Source organism: Phocoena phocoena, chromosome X (assembly GCF_963924675.1).
Source record: "Phocoena phocoena chromosome X, mPhoPho1.1, whole genome shotgun sequence".
Taxonomy (NCBI): Eukaryota; Metazoa; Chordata; class Mammalia; order Artiodactyla; family Phocoenidae; genus Phocoena; species Phocoena phocoena.
The window spans coordinates 27,027,721-27,055,072 of NC_089240.1; the positions used below are offsets into that span (position 1 = coordinate 27,027,721).

The following is a 27,352-nucleotide window of genomic DNA, read 5'->3' on the forward strand; positions in this document are numbered from 1 at the left end:
GCTGTAGTAAAGTGTATCACAGCTGAGCATCGGGGCAAAATGAAATCACTGAGCTAAGATCACTAGGATGAGATTTCCTTAGATTCCACCAAATCTGCTGGGCGTGTGACAGAATGATAAAATTTTGTCCACAGATTACTGCTGTAATAAACTATTCAGACCAAGTCTACAGGGTTAACGTACTTACATATACTCTCTTCTCAGGATTTGCCCTTGACATAGTGATCTATATCTTGCTTGAGCTCCATGAGACAGAACCTGACAGTATTAATGGGCTTTAGTTTTTTTTTTTAATCTTCAACGAGTGAGATGTTTTTTCACAAATCCCTGAGCAAGGACTAACACAGTGTTGTCCGAGAATAAATGTATTAATCAAAAGTTCCAACACAAGAAGAGAAGAATTCATTCAAAAAAATCCTGTTATACCTGGAAAGAAAGCAGACAGACAAAACCCAAGACAAATATGACCGTGACTAGTCTCAACCATACACAAAGCATACTAGGACTGGAAAGGTTTTAGAAGTGAGGAAGTCTAGTCTCCAAGAATAGTACCATTGGGAAAAGTGTGTTTCAATTTTCAGATAAATACAGTAAAATATTAAACTTTCATTGTTTGTGGTCAGCAAAACGCTGTAACGGTCTCTAGGAGAAGCATAATTTTAGGCTGTGTGTGTCCTGGCTTGATTCCCTCACGAGTAGTTAAGACTTGGCCTTAAATTCTCCCAGTAAATTTATCTTGATGGCCTATTTTTCACTTCCTGGCACGCCCTGCTATATACTCTTGCCATATTTGATCCTACGGTCTCCTCTATTACAATGACAGAAACTACAGGATCACTTCTTTAAAGTAAGTCCCAGTACTCGTGCACAAATGTTCACGGCAGAATTATCCATGATAGCCATTAAGTGGAAACAACTCAAATGTCCATCAACTGCCACATGAATGTTTTAAAATGTGGTATTTCTATGCGATAGAATATCATTCCGTAATAAAGAATGAAGTACTACTACATGCTACAACATAGGCGTTCCTTTAAAATATTAGGCTACGTGAAAGAAGCCACTTACAAAAGACCATGTATTGTGTTATTCCATTTATATGAAAAGTCCTGAATAAGCAAATCCATATAAAACAAAGAAGATTAGTGACTGTCTAGGGCTGGGGTGCGGTTGTTTTGGAAGAAATGGAGAGTGACTGAAAATGGGTATGGCGTTTCTTTTTGGGGTGAGGAAATTGTTCTAAAATTGCTTATGTGACGATGGTTGCACAGCTCTGTGAATACACTAATAACCAGTGACATACACTTTAAATGCGTTAATTTTATGGTATGTGAATTATATCTTGATAAAGCTCTTATAAAAAATACGTTCTAGGGCTTCCCTGGTGGCGCAGTGGTTGAGAGTCCGCCTGCCGATGCAGGGGACCCGGGTTCGTGCCCCGGTCCGGGAAGATCCCACATGCCGCGGAGCGGCTGGGCCCGTGAGCCATGGCCGCTGAGCTTGCGCGTCCGGAGCCTGTGCTCCGCAACGGGAGAGGCCACAGCAGTGAGAGGCCCGTGTACCACACACAAAAAAGTTCTAAATTCAAAATATTATTTCTCACAGCAAAAAAGATGATTTCCCCCAATGAAGTCCATAATTTTCTAATGCTCTCTCCTACTATGGAGGAATCAAGTTTAACCGTGTACATAAGAGAAAGACGCTGTGTACATGCCTGCAGAATTATGTATGCAGACAGTTCTCAGTATTTTCAGACAATGAATTTAAAAGAGAGCTCCAAAATAAGCGCAGGAAATGTTCAAGTCTGGGTTAACCTAAACAACTTCAGTGTTTTCCGTCCAGTGGAAAATGATATAAAAGACAACCCACAGAGTGGGAGAAAATATTTTCAAACAAAGCGACCAACAAGGGATTAATCTCCAAAATATACAAACAGCTCATGCAGCTCTATGTCAAAAAACCAAACAACCCAATCAAAAAACGGGCAGAAGTTCTAAACAGACATTTCTCCAAAGAAGACATACAGATGGCCAAAAAGCACATGAAAAGATGCTCAACATCACTAATTATCAGAGAAATGCAAATCAAAACTACAATGAGGTACCGCCTCACACCGGTCAGAATGGCCATCATTAAAAACTCCATAAACAGTAAATACTGGAGAGGGTGTGGAGAAAAGGGAACCCTTCTACATTGGTGGTGGGGATGTTAATTGGTGCAGCCATTATGGAGAACAGTATGGAGGTTCCTTATAAACCTAAAAATAGAACTACCATATGATCCACGGCAATCCCTCTCCTGGGCATATATCCAGAGAAAACCATACTTCAAAAAGATACATGCACCCCAATGTTCACAGCAGCACTATTTACAATAGCCAAGACATGGAAGCAACCTAAATGTACATCGACGGATGAATGGATAAAAAAAGATGCGGGATGAAGACAGGAATAAAGACACAGACCTACTAGAGAATGGACTTGAGGATATGGGGAGGGGGAAGGGTAAGGTGTGACAAAGCGAGAGAGTGGCATGGACATATATACACTACCAAACGTAAGGTAGATAGCTAGTGGGAAGCAGCCGCATAGCACAGGGAGATCAGCTCAGTGCTTTGTGACCGCCTGGAGGGGTGGGACAGGGAGGGTGGGAGGGAGGGAGACGCAAGAGGGAAGAGATACGGGAACATATGTATATGTATAACCGATTCACTTTGTTATAAAGCAGAAACTAACGCACCATTGTAAAGCATAAATACTCCAATGAAGATGTTAAAAAAAAAAAAGATGTGGTACTTATATACAATGCAATATTACTCAGCCATAGAAAGGAATGAAATCGGGTCATTTGTAGAGACGTGGATGGACCTAGAGTCTGTCATGCAGAGGGAAGCAAGTCGGACAGAGAAAGACAAATACCGTGTGATATCGCTTATATATGGAATCTGAAATAAACGATACAAATGAACTTACTGACAAAACAGAAATAGAGTCACAGACGTAGAAAAACCAGCCAAGGAATCTGGCAGGGAACTAGAAAACTCCAAAGGACATTTATCCATTAATCGAATCAACGTGTAAAGCCTACGCGAGCACTACAGAGAGAAACATATGCGAGACGCAGTCCCTCACCCTTCAAGAGCTCACCTTCTAGCGTGTGGGATATTGTTCAGTTCCATGGTGACAAACCTTACACTAATGCAAAGGGACTGGGAATTATGCTCATTGTTTAAGCTAAGAATATAGGTTATTTTCTATCTTTGAAATAATCACTTTGATTTACTAGGAAATTACAGGAAGAGGATCATATGGGTTTACTTATAAATTGTAGATAGCAGACGGAGTGGTACCAAAAGGTAACCCAGAATTTGGAGATACAGAAAGGGGTCAACTTTAATTATCCACAGAGCAGGAAAATAAAAAAGGGTTTGGTCATCTGCAGAAGTCATCCATTTACATAAGTAATACAAACCAGGAAACCATTTCTATCTGGGCTACTGGTGGAGAACTGGGCATAGCCAGTTACAATCAAGTACACCAGGAGGTCCTTGGTCTTCTTTCCACACGTGTTCTCTTCCTAAGAGGACCCTGTCCTCTCGCTAGGCTTCCACCTCCTCTACACCCATGACCCGACCTCCCCAACCCATTACTCCTCAGTCCAGCCTTCTCTTCTAGACTCCAGACCTGTGTTTTCAACAGTCTCTTGGATGTCTCCATTAGCCATGGGTTCTGTGAACTTAAACTTGCTAAGTACCAAGCCACACAAGGTTGATAGATCCATCACTGATCCTTCCTCTAACATTTCAGTGCCGGAAAAGGAATCAGCTTCCTCAAGTAGCATTACACAGGACCAGACACTAGCTACACATCTTCAAAATGTATACCTTAATCTGTCATTGAGATGACTGTTACACCCGCATTCCTGCTAATATCTTCCCATGTGTTGGTAATACACTTTTATATCACAACCCAGGAGAGGCCTCAAGTAACAACTGGCCTTCGCATCTAACAACTTACGCAGCAAAATCCAACAGTAATTGTTATAGGAGCAAAAGTTCCTGTGTTTGGTAGACATCCATCGAAATTCAATCAGTTAACAACAATTAAGAGCTCCATATAGCAAATTAATTTTGTCAAGTTACTGGTGGAAATGCTTTTTCGTGGTTTGATGGGAAAGCCAGGTCACTCACGGTGGGATGTTCCACAAAAAGACCTCCTAGAATTATCTCTTCTTACAGGAGATGATTTAATACCTATCTGAATTTTCCAGACTAAATCATTTTGGTCTCTCGGGTTGTAGGGCTTTACTACTGGAGAAAATCGGAAGTTACTTTTGTGAGAAAAATCCAGGCTTCATTTTCAGAGACATTAGTACAGACTTGTATTTCTTACCAAAGTGAGTTCCACAGAACACTACAACTGGGCTGAGGTCAAGTATGTGTAACCAACACTGGGTTAAACAAAGCTAATCATGTTTCTTTACTTCTGGACTCTTCAATGCAAACGCAAATTAATCAACACTTTCCAGTACAAGCACTTCCAAAGTTTATCTGTCCTTAGACTCAGTCTTTTTAGAGTATCTTAGAGGTATGTTATAGAACACATTTTGGGCAATAGTGACCTTTATCCATGGAGAACTGTCATCATTTCTTTGGTCTTTAATGGCAAGCTTTCCACAATTATCAAAGGCTACTAGAAGCAGCCACATACAATTTCCTTCAGTCTTTGTCATAAAAATATTGATAAGGAGACTAGCCAGTAATCACACCAAAGCATTAACACTGTCTAAGAGTCCAGGAATGCCTGAGTTTGAATCCAGGCCCTATTCCTTGCTAGCCGTGTGGCGTGTCCTTCATACCCTGTGTCATGGAGTCTTTATCTGGGAAACAGCCTCTCGTTCATAGGGTTGTTGTGGGGATTGAATAGGATCTTACATACACTCAGAACAGGTTTGGTCCACAGCAAGCACTCAAATGACAGCTATTTGTTTTTGCTGTTACTGTTACTTAGAACCAGGAAAACCACGCTGTTTCCTTAGAAAGTTTCACGCTTCTTTCATCCAATATTGAGAGATAGACAAATCATTGTTTCCTCTTATTCCCCCTGCCTGCAGGGAACCTCAAACTAAATCTGAAGCTCAATTATATCAACTAAGTTAATCCCCACTATGTTCACTGATTTACTATTTCTACTACAGGAATCTTACTGCTATGTTTGAATCTCCTTGGGCAAACAGAACTCAGTATGCGCAACACGTAGTTCTTTTTCTCTATCCATTGACCTTGGCCAATCAGTAGCTTTTCTTGTGTGTGCTATGTTGTTGTTGATATTGTTTTTTAATGACCATTTCCCAGTTCCCTGATAAAAAATTTCATACCACCCAATTCCTCCCTCTCCCATCTCCCCTGGCCTCATTCATCCAGCGACTTCCCATTTCTCTATCACTTCTTCACTTGCCTAAGAGATCCTTAGTTAAGAACCTGGCCACGTTTCAATGAACTGTTGCACTATCCTTCCACCAATCTCCATGGCTTTAGCTCCCTGCTTACAATTATTTTGCTAAATCTTCTCCTCCTCACAAAGCCTTCACTGTTCAACTGCTTATAGGATAGTGTCCAAACTCCTTTGTCTGACATGTAAAGCCCTTTCAACAGTGGTCTCCACCTACCACTCCACTACTCTCTCGTTCTCTTCATCCTGTGCTCTGGCCGCACATAACTCACTGCCCCAACAGTCTGCAAAGGCTCAACCTTACGCCCTCTCTCAGCCTGGAAAACTCCTGTTCAGCCTTTATGTTCACCTCCCTTTGTGAAAGTCTCCCCAATCCCTCCGACAGAACTAGTCATTCACCTCTGTGCCCTCAGAGCACTTGTAACACTGGGTTATAACTGTTTATATTTGAATGTCTTTTTATTAAAGTTTGAGCCCCATGAGGGTAAGAACCAAGGCTTATTCCTTTTTCTAGTCCTGTCTGAAAAACACATTAAGCATTCACTAACTAGCTGTTGAATTGAATGGAATGATATCCTCAGGCCTGGAAAGTAACTAAAGAAAGTTAAGACTACGGTCAGTTCTACTGTAGCAGGATGGTCTGGTAACAAAAGCCAAAAGAAGGATGAGGGTCTTCATGGAGGATCTAAAAAGGGAAATCGGATTGTAAGAACTTCAGCTTTTATCCAGCTTGCTCTAGGAAGATGGCAGCTGTACCAATAAGTTGTGAATACTGTTATCACCAGAGGGGTACTTCAGTTTTTCTGTGGGATGAAGCAGTCCTCATGACTATCCAATTTCCTACGCCAAGATCTAAACTCACCGGACGAGTTTTTGTTATGATTTCCAAGACATCTAAGACAGAGGACCCTAAAATCGAGTGATAACTCCAGTCTTTAAAAAACATATTCCCCATTTAAATAGATTGAGTATTTGCACTTAAAACTTCATGATGTTGTCCATCAACAGATGAATGGATAAAGAAGATGTGGGGTGTGTGTGTATACACACACACGTGTATATATATATATACATACACACACACACAGAATGGAATAACGCAGCCATAAAAATGAATGAACGAATGCCATCTGCAGCAACATGGATGAACGTAGAGATTATCATACTAAATGAAGTCAGAGAAAGACAAATATTATATATCTCATATGTGGAATTTAAGAAAGAGTACAAATGAACTTATTTACAGAACAGAAACAGACTCACGTAGAAAACAAACTTATGGTTACCAAAGGGGAGGGGGGAGGGATAAATTAGGAGTACGGGATTAACAGATACACACTACCATATACAGAATAAACAACAAGGATCTATTGTATAGCACAGGGAACTATATTCGATAATGGAAAAGAACTGAAAAAAAATATACACATACATATATATCCAAATCACTGTGCTGTACATCTGAAACACAATCTTGTAAATCAACTATACTTCGCTTAAAAGAAAAGATTATACGTGGCTACCTGTATTCCAAGTTAAATTCTGTTTGTGTGTTTACAGAGAATTTATAATATGAATATTCAAACTGTCTCTACTGTGAAAGATAAAATTGTCTTGTAAAAAAAGAAAACGTGATGCTGCTCCCCGAAAAGGTTTAAGGCAACGTTAATACATTTAGCATAATAAGACCGTTAAAAAGAGGGAGAACTCGGGTCATCCATCCACAAGCTTCGATTAACTCAGGATACACTGAAGGAAATGTAGTTATTGGGTGGCTTAGGTAGAAACTGAGCCTGGGAATCGTGGTGACCCCGCCCCATGTAACTGTCGTCCCGGCCTGCCTAGAGCGGGGGCGGTTGACTCCTGCACAGCTTATTAAATGCAGTGGGTATGCCCTTCAGCTTCTCTTCATACGGCAGCTTCTCTGGCCATGAAAGACCTTGTCGGTTTGATTTGTATGAGAAAAGTAGCTCCCTTTCTCTAAAAAGGCTCTGTAGCCCTGTGTTTTGGGGGCTCCTATTGCCAAGTGGCATGAGGGCCTAGACTCATTAACTTTCTCATACACTACTCTTTCCCCCCAGTTCAACTTAAAAAAAAATGTGCAGACCAGCTATGAGAATCAGTCTCTACTAATTCCCAATGATGTGTACTGGACAGTTAACGTTCACTGTTATCTTCCCCACCCCCATTCCTTACCCTGGCTTCGTCACCTACAACATGATTTTCAGAGGCGGCCCTTCTCCCGTTCAAAACCATGCCTCCTCCTGTGTCCTTGTGCCCCTCTCCCTCTTGCCTCCTCCGGGAAAATGCTATCATTCCCAAGCTCTCTTCCCCTCTTCTTCTGGGATATTCCTCCAGCGTGTATAATTAGGGATCTTTAAGTAGAACGAAAAGACCAGAGTGAACACTACGTGGTACTGTGTGAAATAATTCCAACAACCACAAAAACATTTGCGTATGTAGAGAATATCTTTGAAAGATTACACGAGAAAGAAGTAAAGCGGGCAGCCCCCAGCGCTGGGAGCACGACAGCCAGGGGACGAGGTTGGAGAAACACTCACTATCTTTATATGCCTTTCGGACCCTTTGGATTTCATATAATGTGCATGGATTACCGATTAAACAATAAAGGGACTTCTATAAACATCTTAATGTTTACATCTTCTAGAGTTTTACCAAGCCCACTGTTCCCCTTCTGCCACTGCTCCCTGGGTAGATAAAATGACTCTCAGTTTCAGCTACCAGCTGTGAGCTGGTGACTCCCAGATCTGTTATCTCTGGCCCACACCCCTCCTTCCAGCTTCAAAGTTCCATTTCCCACCGTCAGACATTTGTCCGTGGGTATGTCACCAGAACCTCAAACTCAACGTCTCCTGCACCCCATTCACCATCTTCCAGCTACCTGACCTTGAGGAAGGCCCTCTGTAAATCCTGCTGAACTGAAGGACGACCCTGCTGCCGCTCTTCCTGAGTTGTCAGTCCCAGCTGCCAACAACCGCGGTCTCGCCCCGCACCCGCCAGAACTGGGGTGCATTCCTTCCCTCCCCAGATCCGCCCAACCAGCCAGCCAAACAGCCCCGCCCCTCCCCTCCCCTGCCCTAAAATATCCCTCAGATTCAGCCCATCCTCCCCATTTCTATTACCCTCGTGTGGGCCCTTATCATCTCCTTCCTGAGCTTCCATGCTCCCTCCCCATCTGACTTCCTTCTTCCAGGCCTGTGCTTTTCAAAGTCCCCCCAACCTCCGCCCAGTCTGCCCAAGTCACACATGTAAGTGTAAGTCTAACAGCGTCGCTCCTGGCTCACCCCTGGGGGGCTCCTGTACCAGGTGAGGAGGCCCCCACACAGCACCGCACTGCGTCCTTGTCCCTCCCCACCTGGCCTTGTCGTTCCCCACCTGGCCTTGCCGACCTGTCCGGCTTCATCTCCTCCCATTTCTGGACTAATTACAGAGGTCGCGCAACTGTCTGCGGTTTCCCCAAGCATCCCGTGCCGTTCCTCCCCGACACCTTTGTTTATGCTCCTCGCTCAGCTCGGAACGCCCACTCCCGACCCGCTTCGGCTTCCCTTCATCTTGGCCATCTCCTCACCATCACGTGAGACTCACACAAAGACCAAAGGAAGGAACGTGGGATAAAGACGTCCGGAGACTGTGAAGACTGAAAACTATGAGCCCCGGGCCCGGTCATCACGTCGTTTACAACGGAAAGCACCAGGATGACGATCGCCAGTTAGTTTAATTCAGTGGTATAAGTAACCCATCTAGAGTTTTTCTGAATATAACATTTACAATCCTGCATGGCCACTGGACGAGTGAAAAGGATCAAGGGAAAACTCACACTTAGGCTGCATCATGACTGGTTGCCCAACAAGACACATGAAAGGTACCTAGCAGGTACTAAAAGTTCAGAATCCTCCGTCGTCACAAAACATCTACTAACAATTTTAATTAACTTTAGACTTCACAGTCAATCAGCTTAGTATTTAGCCTCCTTGTAGACTTGGGAACAGTCTAATCAATTTGATGCGCAGGCAGCAGAATGACAATGAGGTTTTTGTCTCTCATAAAGGCTACCTTTTCATTGCTAGGGTCATACCTAGAATTTCAGAGCAAGTCTGAGTTCACTTAGTGCCGGGAAAAATACATCGAAATTTGTCACTACAGATTTAAGTCAGCAGATTGCAGGCTGTCCTGTACGCAGGACAAAAGCGAACTTGGAGTCTGCAATGCTAAGGACGCACAGTAGAGCAAATACTCGACATCCAACTGGTCTCGACCGAACAGGTGAATCAGAATTATCTGTGGTATGAGGGAGAAACATTATGCAGAAGTGAAACGTTAAAGACCGTATAAGTCACTAGTCACCCAAATTTATGAGAGACCCTATCGAGAAAACTGAGAGTCAGACTTAGCTCTTGCTCAGAGCTTTCGCCTTATCTTTGTGGCATAAGCCAAGAATCGGAGAAAGCCAGTGGGGGGAGACACGCGGGGCTTAGGATTTGGAAAATGAATTTTGAACATTCTAAATTTATGACAAAGCAAGGCTTGGTGCTCATCAAAGAAGTTTGAAAATGGGAAGTATTCTGAAAAGCAAGCACAAGAAAAGCTTTCAAAAGGCTTTCCTCTCTGAAATTAGGACGTAAAAAGAATTTCAGCCAAAAGTACATGCATGAGTGCTACAAGGAACATAAATTCAGCTTCATTTCAATTCACTTATTCATTAACTTATTCAACAAATATTTATTGAACGCTATGTGGCAAAAACTGGGAGAAATGGAATTCTAAAGACAGAGGTAAGGTATCCTTGAGACACTTCCTCATTAGCCAATTTCTGTTTTCCAAGGGCATGGTGGGGAGGTGTCATGAATAACAGAATTCAATAAACATATCTAGTCAGGAATGGGGATCTTTTCAAGCCTCTTTCCCTTGCTAACTGTCATTTGGAGATAAGCCCTTGCTACAGGATAAAGGAACACAAAGTACACATAGACATGTGTCCAAGGGACATGGGATACTCTCAGTTTTAAATATCCTTTCCCATTTGCTCTAAATGTCTGCTTGTATTCGTCAAATTACGTAGCCAGTTTGACTAGAGAAATATAGCTAGGTTGGCGGGCACGGACAGGGGACATCTAATGACCTCCCGGGTTCTCTCGGAGGAAGGAAAGGAAATGGTGAATTACAGGCTCCTTTAAGCAACACTGAACTCAAGGATCATGAAGACAAAGCTACGGCTCTGAATTTCTTTGAGAAGAACTGCAGGAAGACAGGAGAGGATAGAGCAAAGAAAACCAGGGGCTACCTTCAGGAGGGGAGATCTGCAGAGACGTCTCTTGGGATTTGGTAGGAAGTGAAAATGTGACAAAGTAGAGAGAGAAAGAAGGAAGCTCATCCTGACCTTTACCTGAGGGTCAAGATAACTTACAGAAAGACGTGCACCAATACCAGATTCTCCGTTTGGGAGCTCTAAGCAGCCCTGGTGCAATTTATCTTTTCTTTCTTTCAGAGAATAAACCATGTCATTCCTGGGGAATGGTCCTGGATATCTTTCAGGGTAAACTGGTGATCACTGTACCACCAGTCGATGGACAGGTTTGTTCATATGTAGTCCTAAAAATATTCCCTCAAGTAAAGGTCCATTCCATGGAATGTGCCACAGTTCTACATAAGTGATATTTACATAGAATGCACACTTCTACATAAATGACATTCACATAGGATGACTCTTCTTTAGGCTCTGGTGCAAGGCACAGTTGGCTATCTTAAGTCAGAAAATCTGGATCTGGATTTGCTTCTGCCACTGGCTGATTGTAAAATTTGGGTCAAGCCGTTTGAACCTCTCTGAACCTGCATTTTCTCATCCATCTTCTACACAGAGCTTTTAGGAAGATTAAATGACCCAAAATGCATTAAAGTGCTCTGAAAATGACGAAATGATATACAAATGATAGTTCCAAGTACTCTTCACCAGCACTCTTTGGCCTGGTTGTCAGGGTGTGGAGGGCAAGTGTAGTAATAACAACCGAGACAGAACTCTTGACCAATGAAGTGGAAAGATGTATTACACAATGGACAATCATATTGTACAAAAATATTTTTATTCCTGGGTAACATCAAATTCTAGTTATAATGCCAATACCAACTTTTCCTTCCTCTTTGACTTTGACCCCTAAAATAATTAAAGACTTAACGTAAGTGAATACTAATGGTACTCAATAAAGTAGAGGGAAAGGTTTTATCTACCGTGATGTTCATTGCCAGTCTTACAAATAAGGCCCAAACCCACAGAATGCTCAGTATTACCTCCTGAATGGTATGTGTGTGGCATCCCCTCTGTATTCTTAACTCAGGCTTTTACCAAACATTTCTGGAGAACCCATTAAATAGTCACACTGTGCTAGGTACCATAGGGGACATTAAGAGGATTAAAACACAGGCCTTATTCCAAAGGCATTCACTGTCTCCATTAGAGGGAAGCGTTGGGAATAACTGATCAAAAAGCAAACCGAAACACAGGTCTCTGAGAAAGGTCCAGAGTATTCTGAGAACACAGACAAATGATAGATTACTTCCAGATGCCGGGATCTAACAGGGCTCTGTGGGGAAAATCATTCTGAGCAAGGGCATGGAGGATGGGAAGGACTCCTTTGCCAGATATGGCAGTGGAGCGATGGGGGTTAGCAGCTAGGCTGAGACGCAAGCTTGAGCTCGACCCGGAAAGCGGATGAGAGCAGGATGCATTCAGAAACCACAGCAGCCACAACAGCATGGCCAGAATACAGGTACAAAAGAAGATGAAGCTGTGACAAGCAGGTCAAGAGAAAACTGTGGAAGGTTTAAAATGCCCAGCTGAGGAGCTAGGTTTTTTAAACGATGCCGAAATCCAGTGAAGGAACAATGCCATGCTGGGTCTTGGTTCTGGAGAGGTGCACAACTGCAGTCGGCATGGAGGATTTACTGGAGGGGCGAGAAAGAGACAAAGGGAAGCCGACCAGATAAGGAGCTCTGGTCATAGGTCAGCGGTACTGAGAGCTAGAAAGAGGCCAGTGGCAGGAGAAAGCAATGGATGAATGGCAGTTTGCCTTTTCATCTTGAGGTGACATACTCCCCGAGGGCACTGGTTCTCAGACATACCGGGTTGCCTCGATTGAGAGGTCCTTGTGCCTTGGGCTAAACCAAAGAGATGAAAGTACTCAAGTCCCACAGATTTGAGCACTGGCTCTTTAAAGACTCGCCTGGTGGCATCTGTCTAAGGAAGGCACACTGAGTTAGAAGTGATCATGTGCGAAAGCCTTTCTTAACCAACCAAGGGACCCGTGATATAAGAAACGTAATACAAAAGTAAAAGTCCAATGATTTGCATTATCCTGACATCCCACACTATGCCAGATGTTTACATCTTTGTCCTCTGTGCAGTCATCAGGAAATTTGCTTTTACTTTTATAATTTCTGCTCTTTTTCCATGGACATGTTTTTCAGGTGATGACTGACAACTGGAATTGTCTCACTAATCTGCTAGGACAGTATGCATAAATGACCGCTGTATTTGATGATGGAAACTAAGGTGAACTAATTCATTCCCAAATATGACCAATGAGCCGACTTGCTTAAATGCTTTGAGATAGATAATATGGCCAAACACATGTACAAATCATATCATCATAAAATTAAATGACCTACTTTGTTCTTAAATTCTATTCTCAAACGTAAAATCAAAGCCTCCGAAACGCATGCAACAAATCAAATACCACCATCAGCATTCATTCCTTTAACACCTACTATATGAGTTCTTACTTATGCTATTGCATTCATTTTCTTCTTTCGGATGACAAAAAAAAAAAAGAGAGAGAGAATCTGTAAACGGAGCTAAACAGATTATTGGAGAAAACAATTAGACATAAAATGACTCTAAGTGAAGATTCCTGGCACTTTTCTACGTGCGCAAGTGTATGCACTCTGCATACCAATGACAAAGCTAGAAAGAAAACTCACCTGTTTTCTTCCTCAAGATCTGCTAGGATTCTCTCTAGCTCCCCTCTTTCCTCACTCTCTAAGGAAATCAAGATCTGGGCAGGACTACGAGGCTGGCTCAGGGGGGAGTCCTGGTTCAAACTTTGGCAGTAATGCTGGATTAACAAATGTTCATCATCTCTGGAAAATAAAATCAAAGGTTTTGGTTTTTTCCCCCCTTATTTTGCCTTGGGGGTCAGGGACTTGGGTGTGTATTTTAAAAATAGAAACAGTTATTTGCTCTTAACAATTAATTAGACCCTTTTTCCTGCTTTTAAAGACATTTTCATACTCCTGAAGTCGTGGTCTACCATCCTGTTGGTGACAAATCCACGTGTTTCTTCCTCAGATTTTCCATTGAATCTGGTTGGCCTATTTACGTGGGTAAATGAATGGCAGAATGACAGTAATACTGGGACTCTACGTTGACAGTTTCATCAATCGTTAGTAAATATTAAGAGACGTAATAATGGCTGTATAATGCTTTCGCTACCAAGCCTGTCAAGACAATCTGTTCACTCACCCACTGTGTTGTTGATACTGACCAGGAAAAAACTGAAGCCGTTAAAATAAGAGAGTAAATATTTTCTTAAGTGGAAAGCAATGCAAGTGAAAAGTGTTGCTTTGGTAAGCCAGTTTCAACTTATAAACCCCACAGAGGCAGGATGGTAACAATAATGAAACTACAGATAAAAATGACTACTATTTCATTCAATTATTGTTTAGATAGAAAAACAAAAATTGGCAGGGGAAAAAAAAAGCCATTAAGGTGACTAATACAAGAGGACTGAACAACTCATTCCTCCGAGCAGCTTTTCAAAGACTAACCTTGGGGAACAAAGAGGCCAAAGGCTTATACGTTGGGAGGAAGCTGCAATCTTTCCTCATATCTAGGAACTCTCTCATACACAGAAGAAATTATTTTCTAAATGCATCGCCCCCAGCTCCTGAAAAGCCTGTGTACCTCCGAGTTATAAGGACTTCATTCTGTTCATAGTGATAGGCTAAATCCCTTCGCTTCCGGCTACATTTCAGTAAGATGATACGTTAATTTTTCCCTCTCCACACCCCTTTAATTTCCTTTTCTCATCTCTATGTCCTCTGAGTTGAAAAACTTTCCGATTTAGGGGAAAAAATCCTCCTAATTTAAATGACCTTGGTCCATCAAGGCAGACAATTGGTTGCTAAGTTAAAATTAAAATAATTATTGGGTGTTAAAAACAAACATTTAAGTGAAGTCAACCAATCTACCAAACCACTTCCCCAGATCTGCCCCTAACATATGATACTACCATCCAACATCGAGTCAAAACGGATCTTATGCCCTCAGAATAAGCTAAAGCTAAGTTTCGTTTAAAAACAAAACAAAAGCAGTTGTGACCACCTAATTTGTTAGCTCTCTTCCCAAATTCTGCAGTTTGATTGCTAGGACTTCCCATGTTTAATTACAACACATAGTTATAATTCAACTTCTCTTACTGTTTTCTGAGGCAGTCAGTGAATGGCAGCCATCATTACACAGGTACAACTTGAATTACTGTGAATGTGCTAGAGCTTCTAATATTCAAATCAGTGACCCCAAGAAGCAAATCATTCAGGTTGTTTACATTTCGTTGATTCTCTGCTTACATATTTTTCTGTCAAAGTAGTTCATATATTAATACTATCAATACTTTTCCCCACAGCTAAGAAAGAGAATGCATCATAGTTATGTTTGGGGGAAAAGGCTGTTTTGTTTTCTTTTAAGTAACTTAAGTCGTATATGAGTGGCTGAGTGTTGACTTTATTCTTTATTATTACCTTGATCACCTTTATGTACCAGATGAGATGACTTAGTCTCACGTCTTCAATAACCAGTTATGTATAAATGCCACTTGGATACTGCTTCCTTCAGTCTAATCCTTATAAAGCCTGTTTCTCATCTGAGTGTGACTTTGGGTTGCCACACCAACTACATATGATGAATTTACCATTTTCCCTTGGCCTAGATTCTCTATGACAAAGTGGTGAGACATCCGTAACTTATCAAACTGAAAACATTATTGTACCTTGACTAGATTTCATCTCCCCACATTATCTATTCAGCTAGCAGATCTTTATTTTGTCCTCCATATTTGCTTCTCAGTCTTCTCCCTCCAGCCTCAGCCTCTTGGTTCATGGCAAGATTCCTTATTGTGAATACTTCCCCTACTCTGCGATGAAGCCTCTGTTTCCCTGCCATAGCTGTGTTCTCCGCCACTTTGAGCACCGCTCTCTCGCCTTGCTTAAATTTGACAGGCCTGGCTTGTCATCCCACTACAAAACCGTGACCTCAATTTGTACTTCTTCTTCTGAAACCCTTCACAAGACAGCCTCACTTGACTTAGCTCTTGAAGACGCTAAATCACAAAAATCTACTAGGTAGGATCTCTAAAGGAAAATGCCCGTCTAGCCTACCATATGGGAATGCCAATGCAACTACACCAAGATTATAGTTCTACTCCCCACGAGTGGAGAAAACACTACGTAGCCATCGCTTTAAAAATTAATATCTAATCCCTTTAAACATCCTGCAGGTTTGGTCAAAGCTTCAACATTTAATACAGTTTAAGTATTTGGGACCCTGCCATTTGTGGTAGTATGGCATTAAATAAGAGTAAGGCAAAATGTTTTGGAACATTTTGGAACATCTGGAATACCAATAATGCCACAATTTGGATGAGCTCATTCTGTGTCGGGTTGTCAAGAGTTAAAGAAAAAAAAGTAAATGAAAGTCTCCTTGAAAGATCAAGTGAATATAAACGCTAATTCCTATCTTCTGCGCTAGCCTACCTCTAAATCCCTCAAAGCAATTTCATGGTCAGGAACATTTTGTAAAAAGAGACAGGATACTTACATGCTCTCATTAGGAGAGATGCTATCATTTAGATAAGATCCATTGCTGTTTTCCATTTCTGCTAGCCTGATAAAAAACGTAAAAGCTCATTAAAACTTATGTGACTTCTTAGAATCTATTCAAGACCTAATCGAACATTCCTGAAAACTAAAGGCTAAATCATGTCAAGAGGAGAAAGGAATCCTTCATACTAAAGGATGTGTGTGTTGGCCTAACCGTCTGAGGCAGTGAGTGGTGGACCACAGCTAGTTAAGTAGCTTTACATTCACGCTGCAGATGACAAGAGAAGTTGTACTTTTCTTCTTCACAGATTGATCCTCCTTTCACTGAGAAGAGGCCTTTGTTTTCACGAGAAAAGCTTCCCTAACAACGAATACACTCCGTACTTTACGCTATCCCATGTGTTTTTTGAGACAATTAAAGATTTCCACCGAAGACAGAATTATATACAGCTAGTTAATACTTCCTACGGTTGATACACATGTTCAGCAGTTAGACTATTGATAAACGATAGATTCACAGTGAGCTCTCTATACATTCTGCCACTTTTTACCTTCAAACACCTCCTTCACCTCAAACAATAACAAAGTCTTTTTACAACTTAAAAGTGAACCAAACTCTTATGGATTTATTTAACAAGCATATCTTACAAGCAGCAATTTCGTTTTTAGATATAAAAGTTACCTCAAACACAAAGGAAGTGGGACAGAAAGGTCCAGGGATTAGGAAAATGAGTGATTCTCTTCTTTACAGCATATTATGGAAAATACACACAGAAATGGAAAGCCAGTGCTTTCATAGTCTCCATGTAACACAGTATAATTTCTTCATATACTTATGTCTGGTCTAGCAGTTTTCTAAGAAGGTTAGATGATTTCTAAGTCAACTGATTAAACGTGCTCAGTATACAAAACATAGCAAAGCTATCAGGAATGTTTAAAGGCCTGGGTTAGGGGAGACTGTTCTGCGCTGATGCTCTTATCCGTGTCCAAAAACAACATGCAGTGGAACGGCATGCACGTTAGAGGGCAAGCTGATTAGTAGAAATCAGACAAGATTGGGGAAAAAGAAAAGATTCGTTTAAAATTAATATAGGTTAGCTTTCCTTGGTTAGTTATTTCAATCAATATTTGCCTGGCATTCAGCTAGTCTCATACCTGCTAGCATAATGTTCAATGCGTGAATGAGTATCATCGTGTGAAAGCTGAGGGGACGAGGCAGGCCTATAAGGCAGAAAATGTCATTAGTCACAGATACCATCCATTAATGGAGAAAAAACCCCCACCACACAGTTACGGTATATATACATGGCCTAGAATGCTTTTAGTCTAATACTGTGGCTAATGTACACGTTTAGCTGTTCCTGCATCTTAGATATCATCAAGTATTTAGAATCCAGGTTTGAGAGATAGCAGATACTTCTGCTTTTCTCAAAGGCCGTAAAGAGAGATCAAAAACTTCTCTGGAAAGTTTCAATTATAGAAAAGGTCGGGGGAGACGATCTCTACGTGACATTTTGTCCTCCTGTCTTGTAACGTCTCATATCCTAGAGTTTTGAAATTGTGTTAGCAGTATGTGGTTTAAAATTTTAAACAGTTTACACCTGTGCCATTTATCAGCTGCCTTCTTATTGAACGGAAACTGTACATTTGCCTAGTAAATTTGCAGTTAACGATATTAGTTCCAAAGAGGCCACACCAGTCCGTGACTACTTAAGATTCCACGTATCAAGATGTCTTGGTTTGTGCAATTCTGTAAAGAAGGAATACATCTACCAGTTTAGCAGCGGGACTATTATATTACTACTTCATAAAGCAAAATTCAAGGGCCCTAAATTATAATGTGATGTTTTAAAAAGAACGACTAACTTCAATAGGCCGTCAATATCGGAAATATTTCTTATTAGGGATACTGTGTGCTTATATACAGAGGGGAAAACAAGAGAGGAGGATTAGCAGGTATAGTCTATTTACTTTGGGGGTATAAAAACCTACTTTTTTTTGGCTTCACAGACGAGAATTTTGGTAGGGTTGACATGTTTTCACCTTTTCATATCTGATCTCTTAATTATCCTTGAAGTTTTTATAGTATCTTTTAGATTAACCTCAGGAAAAAATCCATCTGTTCTGAAAACCAGTTTGGGCTCGGGCTTTTTTGTTTTAACTGGAATAGGACAAAAGGTCGCTTCCATTTCTCTCCTGACACGGAAAGCCCTTAGGTAAAGGCGTGAATCAAAAAGTCAAGAGAAACCTATTCAGTAAGGATTAGTTTAGTCCAATGTCTAAGCAGCATTCAGGGACTTGGTCAGGACACTAAGAAGAATATGTCTGTCTTTTCTTACATTAAAAAAAAAAAAAGAAGAAAGAAAGAAAAACGTGTCGTTACCTAGGCTTACATAGGAAATGTGCTAGAAATCTATACTTCTTAAGGAAGACACACAATCATAAGATGATTACAGCGCACTACAGCAAATAACCAGGGAACTGAAGTCTTGCCTGAGAGATAAATGTCTTATTCATGAAACCAAAGTTGTCTAGGTCAAGTGTCACCATAATCAAATTTGGAATGAATTACGAAGATGCTTAAACTGTCATGAGGAAACAAAAGGATGACTACCCAATTTACGAGGCAGATCCAAAGACTTCCAGGTGAATCTTCATTCTAGTTTTGGAGATAATCTGCTCATTTCTTAGAACCCTGGAACAGCCCATTATTAGAAAAAATGCTAACATTTGTTTTGAAATATTCACTGCAGGTCAAGATAACTGAGTACCTGGATTCCTTAGTTTATAAGCCCTATCTTCTGGAACAGACCAGTCTTTCGATTGCATACTTCTTATAAGCTAAAAGCCCACCATCGAGGAAAATATATTAGTGTTTCCCCTTGTAACAGTCGCTACCTTGGTAGTGTAGAGAAGAACACATGAGACCTTGGAGCATAACTACACCGAGAAAGCTAGGCATGTAAATGCAAAATACCTGAATAAAATCTTAAACAGAAAATCTTATGCAGAGCTTTAATTCTTAGCCTTGAGGATACTTCCACGTTATTTTTCTTATGGATGTACACAGCACCTAAGACAGCATGCATAAGCTCAAGAACTCGTAATAACCAAGCAATCTAAAAAATATAGATATACGCTAACGGAGGTACTTATTAAACCAGAAAATGAGCCAAAAGGGAATACTGGTCAGAGAAGATTCATTTAAAAATCAAGAATTAGTAAAAGTACAAAACTACGTAGTCCAGAAACAAAACTAAATGCAATGTCTTCTAAAATGCTTTTCCAAGAGAAGGTGAGAATGCTGTTCTCCCTTCCTAAATACAAAATGATATACCCCCAAAAGGATTATTCCTACTCTTCCCATTACTGCTAATGGCCAATTCCATCCCACCCACCACCCTCTTCTCTTTTGTGACAACTCCATTAATAAGTTTTCAAAGCAGAATAGCTCAAAGAATATTGTTCGACTGTCTCATTTGTGGACAAACAATATAGAAGGCTTATGCTAGGTTTACTTTCAAATAAAATGACAAATGCAGGCAAATAAGGGTTTTTTTCTAAGGAAAAACAAAAGATCTGTATCTCAGTAAACTTTCAAATTCTGTGATCCATACTGAATGGATTAAATGCTGTCATCGTCACAGGATTTGTTAACATTGGATAGAGTTCTCGCAAAATCAAACGCCTTAGGACCTGGCTCTTCTGCGTGAATAGAATAGCTTTACGATTCATTTTATAAATTATTTACCACCCCATGAGTAAAGACTTTAATAAAATTATCGGTTTTACAGGGACTTTAGCCTGCTGGGGTTGTTTTCTTCCTCAGAGTTAGAATTTCCCACTATTTCTGAATAATCTAGCATATTTTTTTATAAAAAGGCTAAGTGGGGCTAGGTTTCAGTTGTTAGAGAAGATATTTTTTAAAACAATGTTATTAATTTTAAAGTTCTTCAAAATTTAAGAAAGACAAACACCCTCTGCTTAAGATAAGTTATATTAAACTGTCATGAATTTTTCTCATTAGCTTACGTATACAGTGAACTTCTTCCTCTAGTTAGTTATTCTTTATTATGTTGTGCTACCTCTATGTGTTTTAAAACATTAACCTTTAGCATAGTTTTCTTTTGGATTGGTCAGTTGGTTAGATTTACTTTGTGTTGGAATAAGTTCTATTTGCTTATCAGGATCCAATCAGGCTGAGAATTTCAGTATACCAATTAAACTTTTTTTTTTAATTTATGAAAGGCTTTACCTTCTATAAACAAATAGACTACCTGGAATAGGGAAAATAAGTACCAATAGCAAGGAACATACCTGAATCTAAATAACTCCCCAAGTTGTTTAAGCATGATGATTAAAGAAATCGGGTATAGCTACCATATCTCAAAATTAAAGGGCACAATAATGCAGCTTTACAAAAGAAAGGAAAGTGTTATACTTTCTTTAGGCCATAAAAGACCTAAAATCAACTTCAATTGATACTTTGCATTTATCACTACAGGATTTTTTTCTAAAAAAAAGACCTACTTTAAATTAAATTACACAGTGGAATAAAAAAGACCCAATAAAAATAAACTGAATTCTTATATAAGCCCGTCTTCCAAATTGGTCATTACCTTCTTATATATAATAGAGCTGTCTGACTTTAAATAAATATTTTAATAAAGTACACTTTGAAATACCAAAATTTTGTTATAAAAACCCCACACAATATAACTTTCAAACAATGCACACTTTGTTTGCTGATATTTAAATCACGGACTCTAAAAGGAGTTTTCTGATGACATTATAAACTCTGAGATAAATCAATTAACTGTTGATATCTAGTATTAGTAGTATTAATAATACACACCAATAATAATAACAAAGACTACAGTACACTTTCCTTCCAGTGTAAATGTGTGTTTATGAGCTGGGTATTTAGCTTGGAGAAGAGAGCAAAGTGAGTTTAGGTCAAAATTGAGAAACTCATGTATATAAACATTGGTCCAATAGCATGGCATTACCTGATAAAAAGTCCACGTGTCTAATTGAAATTATTCAACCATACTCAACATCATACCATGAAACAAATTTTGCTTTTAAATAGTCCACTTATAACAGGCCCTAAAGAGTAAACCATCATCCTTTTGAAGGTCCTAAAGCATTAAATCTCTAGAAATATGGCTACAGAATGTTATTATGTAATCAGAAGGCTCTTCCCTGCGTATAATGAAAGAATATATAAACGTGTCTCCCAGGAACATAACTAACAACCCAACAATTCCTTTGATGTTAATTTGAACTCCAGGCCAGCATTTCTGCTGGTTTACATTTGACCAAGTGGGGACCTGAAAACCTCACTGATTCTCCTGATCTGTGGTGGATGGCACCCTCAAAGTCTTATCAAGGGAAAAATTTTTGAAATGAAGGAAGGGAAATTAAAACGTCTTTCAAAAAAACAAACAGGACAAAAATTTTAAAAAATCAAGCAAGCCAATGTGTTGGTGGTAGCAGCACCCTTCAGTGGAAGTACTCACGCAGAATCTACCGGCCAGAAGTTGATCAGAGTAACAGGACTGCAAAACAAAAAATGAGGTGGTGAAGAGAGACACAGGCAAACTCAGCCACACACACACACACACACACACACACACAAATTACTGAAAGGTCAAAATAAATGAAGTGCAATTAAGTATGAACCATGGAAAGCAATGGCCAGACAGAGGTGAAAAGTGAATTAAAAGAAAACCAGTTGTGCGATTGCCATCAGAGTTATGGAAAAAAGAAGAGAAGGTTCAAAAGAGGTGAAGACATCATCATTTTGATCTAGAGAATCGTAACTACTTACTGTGAAGAAATTTCCTGTGACTGTATTTTTTTCAAGGAGAAAAAAGTGACTAGATACGACCACACAATCGGATACAAAAAGACACACGCCTACTGATTTGTAAGGGAGGAAAATCAAAATGAAATCTTGGAATCACTCATTTGTAAACAGTCCCATATTTCTTGCAAGCCTCGTGAGGTAATTAGGAGCCGGAACGTGGTGGTTTACTCCCTGTGAGATAAAGTTTAACTTTTGGAAAAGGTCATCGTCATGGGACAATTTACATGGAAAATGGCAATTGAACATCAGCTTGCTTTTCTCTTTTTAGATACAGTAAATCTAAAGAAAGAAATAGGAGAGACTGTTTGCATTTGGGAGTGAAGGAAGGTATTCAGCTGAGAGGAGCTCAGAGATACGTCAACTGAGAGGCTGGTTTGCTTTGGCCACTACTCACGTTTCCATGTTGTCCCCCTCTAAGACCGTCTGCACTGGCAGGTAGCCCATTCGGGGATGCTTCGCAAAATACCTTTTGGTTCGAAATTTGTTTTTCAGTACCTTGGCAAAGTCTCGAACATCTTCTCCCGATGTAGTCTGAAAGGGAAATCATGCTGACATCAGACTTGGGGAAGGGGTATAATCTCAAGAGAAAGCACAATTCCAGTGTTCTGCCTCGGAGCACTTGTTTTATTATAATTAAGAGCAGTAGGAGTTGAGAGCAAAGGCTTTGGAATCACATGAAAACACGGTTTTGAAACCAGACCTGCCATTTACTAGTGGGGTTAACGTGGGTGAGTTATTTACCTATCCAAGGCTCCAATCACCTATAAAATCGGGGCAGTAACACCTCAGTAAGTTGTGATGATGAATAAATGAAGTATACCAACTAGTGGGCTACCCAACGAATGGTAATTTATAGAAGTCTGGAGGTCAGAAAGTTGACCTTCCGTTTTGCCACACTTTACAGTAGTTTTAAAACGATTTTGTCCACATTGCTCTAGTGTTTCACCCACTAAATACCATTCTATTCACAGCATGGTACATTCTCCATCAATGAGTACCTTTGCAAAAGGAAGCAAAATGAGGAAGACAATGAAATAACTGGGAGAATCACTCCGAAGATGGAAGAGAGAAAAGCTCTAAAGCAGAGCTTCTCAAACTTTGATGTGTTGGATACCACCAGCAGACCTTGCTAAAATGCAGGCTTTGATTTACAAAGTCCAAGGTGGGCCCTGAGGTTCTGCATTCCTAATAAGCTTCCAGGTGATGCCAATGCGGCTGGTCCACAGATCACACTTTGAATAGCAAGCAGCTAGTGTTTAAGGAATAGAAGATTTACACCCAGGCCTGTGTCCACCAAGTCCAGGCCCTTTCCATTTCGCCAGTGATTTCTCAAAGTCCTATTGGCCACTGAGCATTTTCCCACAACAACTTCTTAGGAGGCGACTCCAGCTCTTAATTATAGAACCTTGGGCAAGCTTTTTTAACCTTAGGATCTCAAGAGTCCTCAACTATAAAAAGGGGATAAAAATAATACCTATCTCACACAGAGTAGTTTAAAAGGTAAACACCTAGCATTTAGTTGGTAAGTGTGAGCAACATTAATTTAAGTGGTGGATTGCAAATTTTAAGGAACCTATATTACCCCACCCCACACCCAACGTGCCCCATGGCCGTAACACCTCTGCGCACAGCCGCTAGGGACGTGCAAAATAAACGTGAAAATGTCTTCCCTACAACCCACGAAAACAGAAGAAAAACCTATTGATTCACCCAACAATATGTGTCGAGTGTCTACGACAGTCCACGTGTGCCAGGCATCGCACTAGGGATAAGGTAAATCCCGGAGTCTACGGTTTGGAGCCTCTTTAGCTGGGCAACATCTGGGGAACTTACAAATCACAGCGTGACGCATGATCTGTAAGACTGTACAAAACTGAAACTTCTTCCAGGTGAACTAAGTCCCGTCAGGGAGGAATCCAACTTACCGGAGTGCAATATTCCACCATGGGATAGTGCATTTTGTGGCCTTTTGCAACGCGACCAGAAAAGAAGCAACTTTGGCAGATGTCATAATTAAAGTGCTTTAGACTCCTGTACCTGGTAAAGAACAAAGACAAACATATATGTATTTCTTCAGATCAAATTCCCAAAGAACACCCTTTAATAAACCTCCTTCCACACTGTCTTAATTCTGGAAACAGAACGCAGGGTTCATTAATCCCACAAGGTAAGTGATTAACTTCCTACTTCCAGATTTCTCTGGTGCTTCTCCTACAGTATCAAAATGTTTTGGCAGAAAGATTACCCTACAAACATTCGGAAGGAGGGCAGAAAAACTCAGCTCTTATTTAAACTCCACTAGGAACTCTTTCAGATTAAGCAGGAAGATAGTGGCGAACTTCCAGGCTTTTGAAGACCAGATACTAGAGTTTGAAAGAACCTCCAGAAAGGATAGATTGATGCATTGCGGGCTCCCGTACCCATCAAAAAGGCACAAAAGTTTTCTGAGGGAATTATTTTCAAAAAAAAAATGATAAAGATAAAGCATTTCACAAGACAAAAGAAAATTAAAGAAGAACTCTCAATTAAAGCAAATCTTGCTTTAACTACATTTTCTGATTGACGGAGATGACTCATATTCAGATTGTCACTTGGATCATCTCTTTTATCTGTCTCTCTTCAGAAATCCCTCATCACATTACCTCCACGTGATAATGGAAGCCCCAAGAAAAGACACATCTTGGGTAAGATGTAAGTATTACATGGTACATTTCCCCCCCATTCTCAGAATACTGTATTCTTCATTTCATACCCTCCCTGGCTTGTGCTTTCTCAGATAAGAATCTTAGCCAATTAAAATAAACATATTCCTTATGTCACATATGGGAACGTGGGGAAAGAAGCTACTGTTTTTAGATCCCAACCGTCTTCTGAGAGTGGGGGAAAGGAGGAAAGAGAAGTGCTCATTCCTAAAATAATCTACTTTCATAAGGGCAAAAGAAGTGAATGTGAAAATGCTCTCTTTGATCCTCCAAAGCATTCTCCTTTTTCATTTTATAAAACTTCCCCCAGCATACAAATCTTACCAGCGAAGGAAGCTAAGAAAAGATAGGTAAGAAATGCAGTGGAGCCCCACCCCCCGCCCCCCAGCCCCCAGCATCACTCTTACCTGCCAAAACCAGGAAGGAAAAAAGGTGTCCTGTGCAAGCACTGCCTACTCAATGTTGTCTATCTAGGCTTTAGAAACCTCTGAAGGTTTCTGCAAAACCTCTTTGTAAACAGCATGAAGTATGGTAGGACAAACACCAACGGTAAAGGAGCACAGTGAATGAAAAGCACACAAATGGTACGAAGCAGTTATTAGGAAACAAAGTAATGAAACAAGTCTAAGCATAACCAGAAATGAGTGTCTACTTAGCTGATAAGTGGATTCTGAACAGCCATAGATGATATAGCTAGTTTACAACTTGACGGCTTATTCGTTGCTATGGAAACCTTGATGTTGATCCACATGTTTAAATACATCATCATTTCAGAATCTGGATTTGGGATTGTTGTTCAATAATATTAATTCATTTAAAAATAATCCTGTCTCCCCAAACAGATCAACAAGACTGAAGATTTCAGAGCCAATCAATCGTTTTCTGGGACATTTCAAGAATATCAGATTAATAACCTGCGATGTTTCCTACCACTTTCACTTTTCAATTTATAAGGAACGTTTTCTTTTTTTAGCTGCTTTGTGAATCTTTCATTTACTTGCACACTTTATATTCAGTCCCTCAGAAGTTCATTAGGATACTATGAAAAGAGCGCAATCAGATTCACAGATAAAGAAGTATGTTCTAGGGTGCTCGAAACAATTCTTGTTACCTTAGGGCAAGAACAGTGGTGCAAAGTGATTAAGAGAGTGAGCTGCCATGACGGGTCTCCCAAAATAGAATCATCCCTTAGTTTTATAACTGATTCTTGGAGAGTTTCTATAAACAGAAAAGACCATGGAAAAAAAAGAAAGAGATGACCAAAATGTTTTGGTTCGAGGAAAGAGGAGGTACAGTTAATCTGTATATACTTGATGGACAAATATCTTGGTGGAGACAGGCAGTCAGTCCCGATCGACCCAGAACATGGCTCTGCAGAGCTGAAGAGTGAAGGCGGAGAAAGACGCCTGCCTAATGAGGGAGATCCACTAAGACAACCCAGTGATCAGGGGAGTGACGGGAGTGATCAATGCTCCAGCCTGATCACCTCCTCTCCCACTACGCAGAGGACCAAACTAACAGCAACTGGTAGAGGAGATAAAAGATCAAGTCATAAAAAGGTGAGAAATGATCAAATAAAATGACATTTGGGGGCGTTCCTCATACCTGAAGCCGATGATTGGACACTCCTTGCAGATGTTACACTTGGCCTGATGCTTCGCGGTCTCCGCAGCAGCCACTCTATGCAGGACGGGCAGCCATACCATGGACTGGGGTTCCAGTCTCATCCAGTCTAGGAAGAGGGCCGCTTCAATCTCAGGCTTATTATTAGCCTGCAAAGACAGGAGGCCGAAGAATGCAAGGAGAGAAGGTAAGAAGGTAAAGGAGGCAAATGTCAGCTCAGGTAACGCGTTAAAGAAAGAAAGAAAGATCAATAGTGGCACATTGAGGCCAACTCTTCACAGGCTGTTTCTGCAAATGTCCCCCCAGCATCTACATAAGTCACCTACCCCTAAAGCTTTGGGAAACTGCTATTACCCTGTTTGGCTACTAGATGACAAGAAAGCAAAGCAAAGCAAAACAAACAAACGGAAAAAGTAAAGCAAAATACACACCTGGGAGAGACTATATTTAGCTCCAGTTTTGGAACAGATACATAAAAGTTAGCCAGAAGTAAAATGCAAGCATTTGTTGATAAAATTTCAAAGGAGAAAAAGAAAAAAAAAAAAAACAACTCAAGGAACTATCGCTCCCTTTTTTTCTAGTGAATCTGTTTCTCAGTGTTTCATAGAATCATAATGAAGAGGCTTTACAATTCATCTGGTCCCAAAGCTTCATTTTAGAGACAAGACAGCTGAGATGTAGATGAGCGAAGTGGCTTTTTCAAAGGCCAGACAACTAACTCCCTGGCAGCAGAGCTGATACTAGCATCCAAACCTCCTGGTCTAGTGCTGTTTTCATGGTGGCCTGCTGCTTTTCTGTCTGTCTGTCTGTCTCTAGTT

General features: G+C 40.5%; 1 protein-coding gene across 7 annotated transcripts in view; it reads right to left on the reverse strand.

Moving 5' to 3' along the window:
• DMD (dystrophin) overlaps positions 1-27,352 on the reverse strand; it is a 2,035,184-nt gene that overhangs the window by 43,847 nt on the left and 1,963,985 nt on the right. For 3 of the 7 annotated variants that reach the window (XM_065901098.1, XM_065901099.1, XM_065901106.1), the window contains 7 exons: positions 26,517-26,683; positions 24,135-24,246; positions 22,604-22,740; positions 21,860-21,898; positions 17,493-17,558; positions 16,336-16,401; positions 13,443-13,601 (listed from right to left, as the gene is read on the reverse strand). In XM_065901098.1, the coding sequence (XP_065757170.1) occupies positions 13,443-13,601; positions 16,336-16,401; positions 17,493-17,558; positions 21,860-21,898; positions 22,604-22,740; positions 24,135-24,246; positions 26,517-26,683 (746 nt within the window). The remainder of the gene's footprint in view (positions 1-13,442; positions 13,602-16,335; positions 16,402-17,492; positions 17,559-21,859; positions 21,899-22,603; positions 22,741-24,134; positions 24,247-26,516; positions 26,684-27,352) is intronic. The other 4 variants (XM_065901105.1, XM_065901100.1, XM_065901102.1 and 1 more) reach the window with 2 other exon arrangements.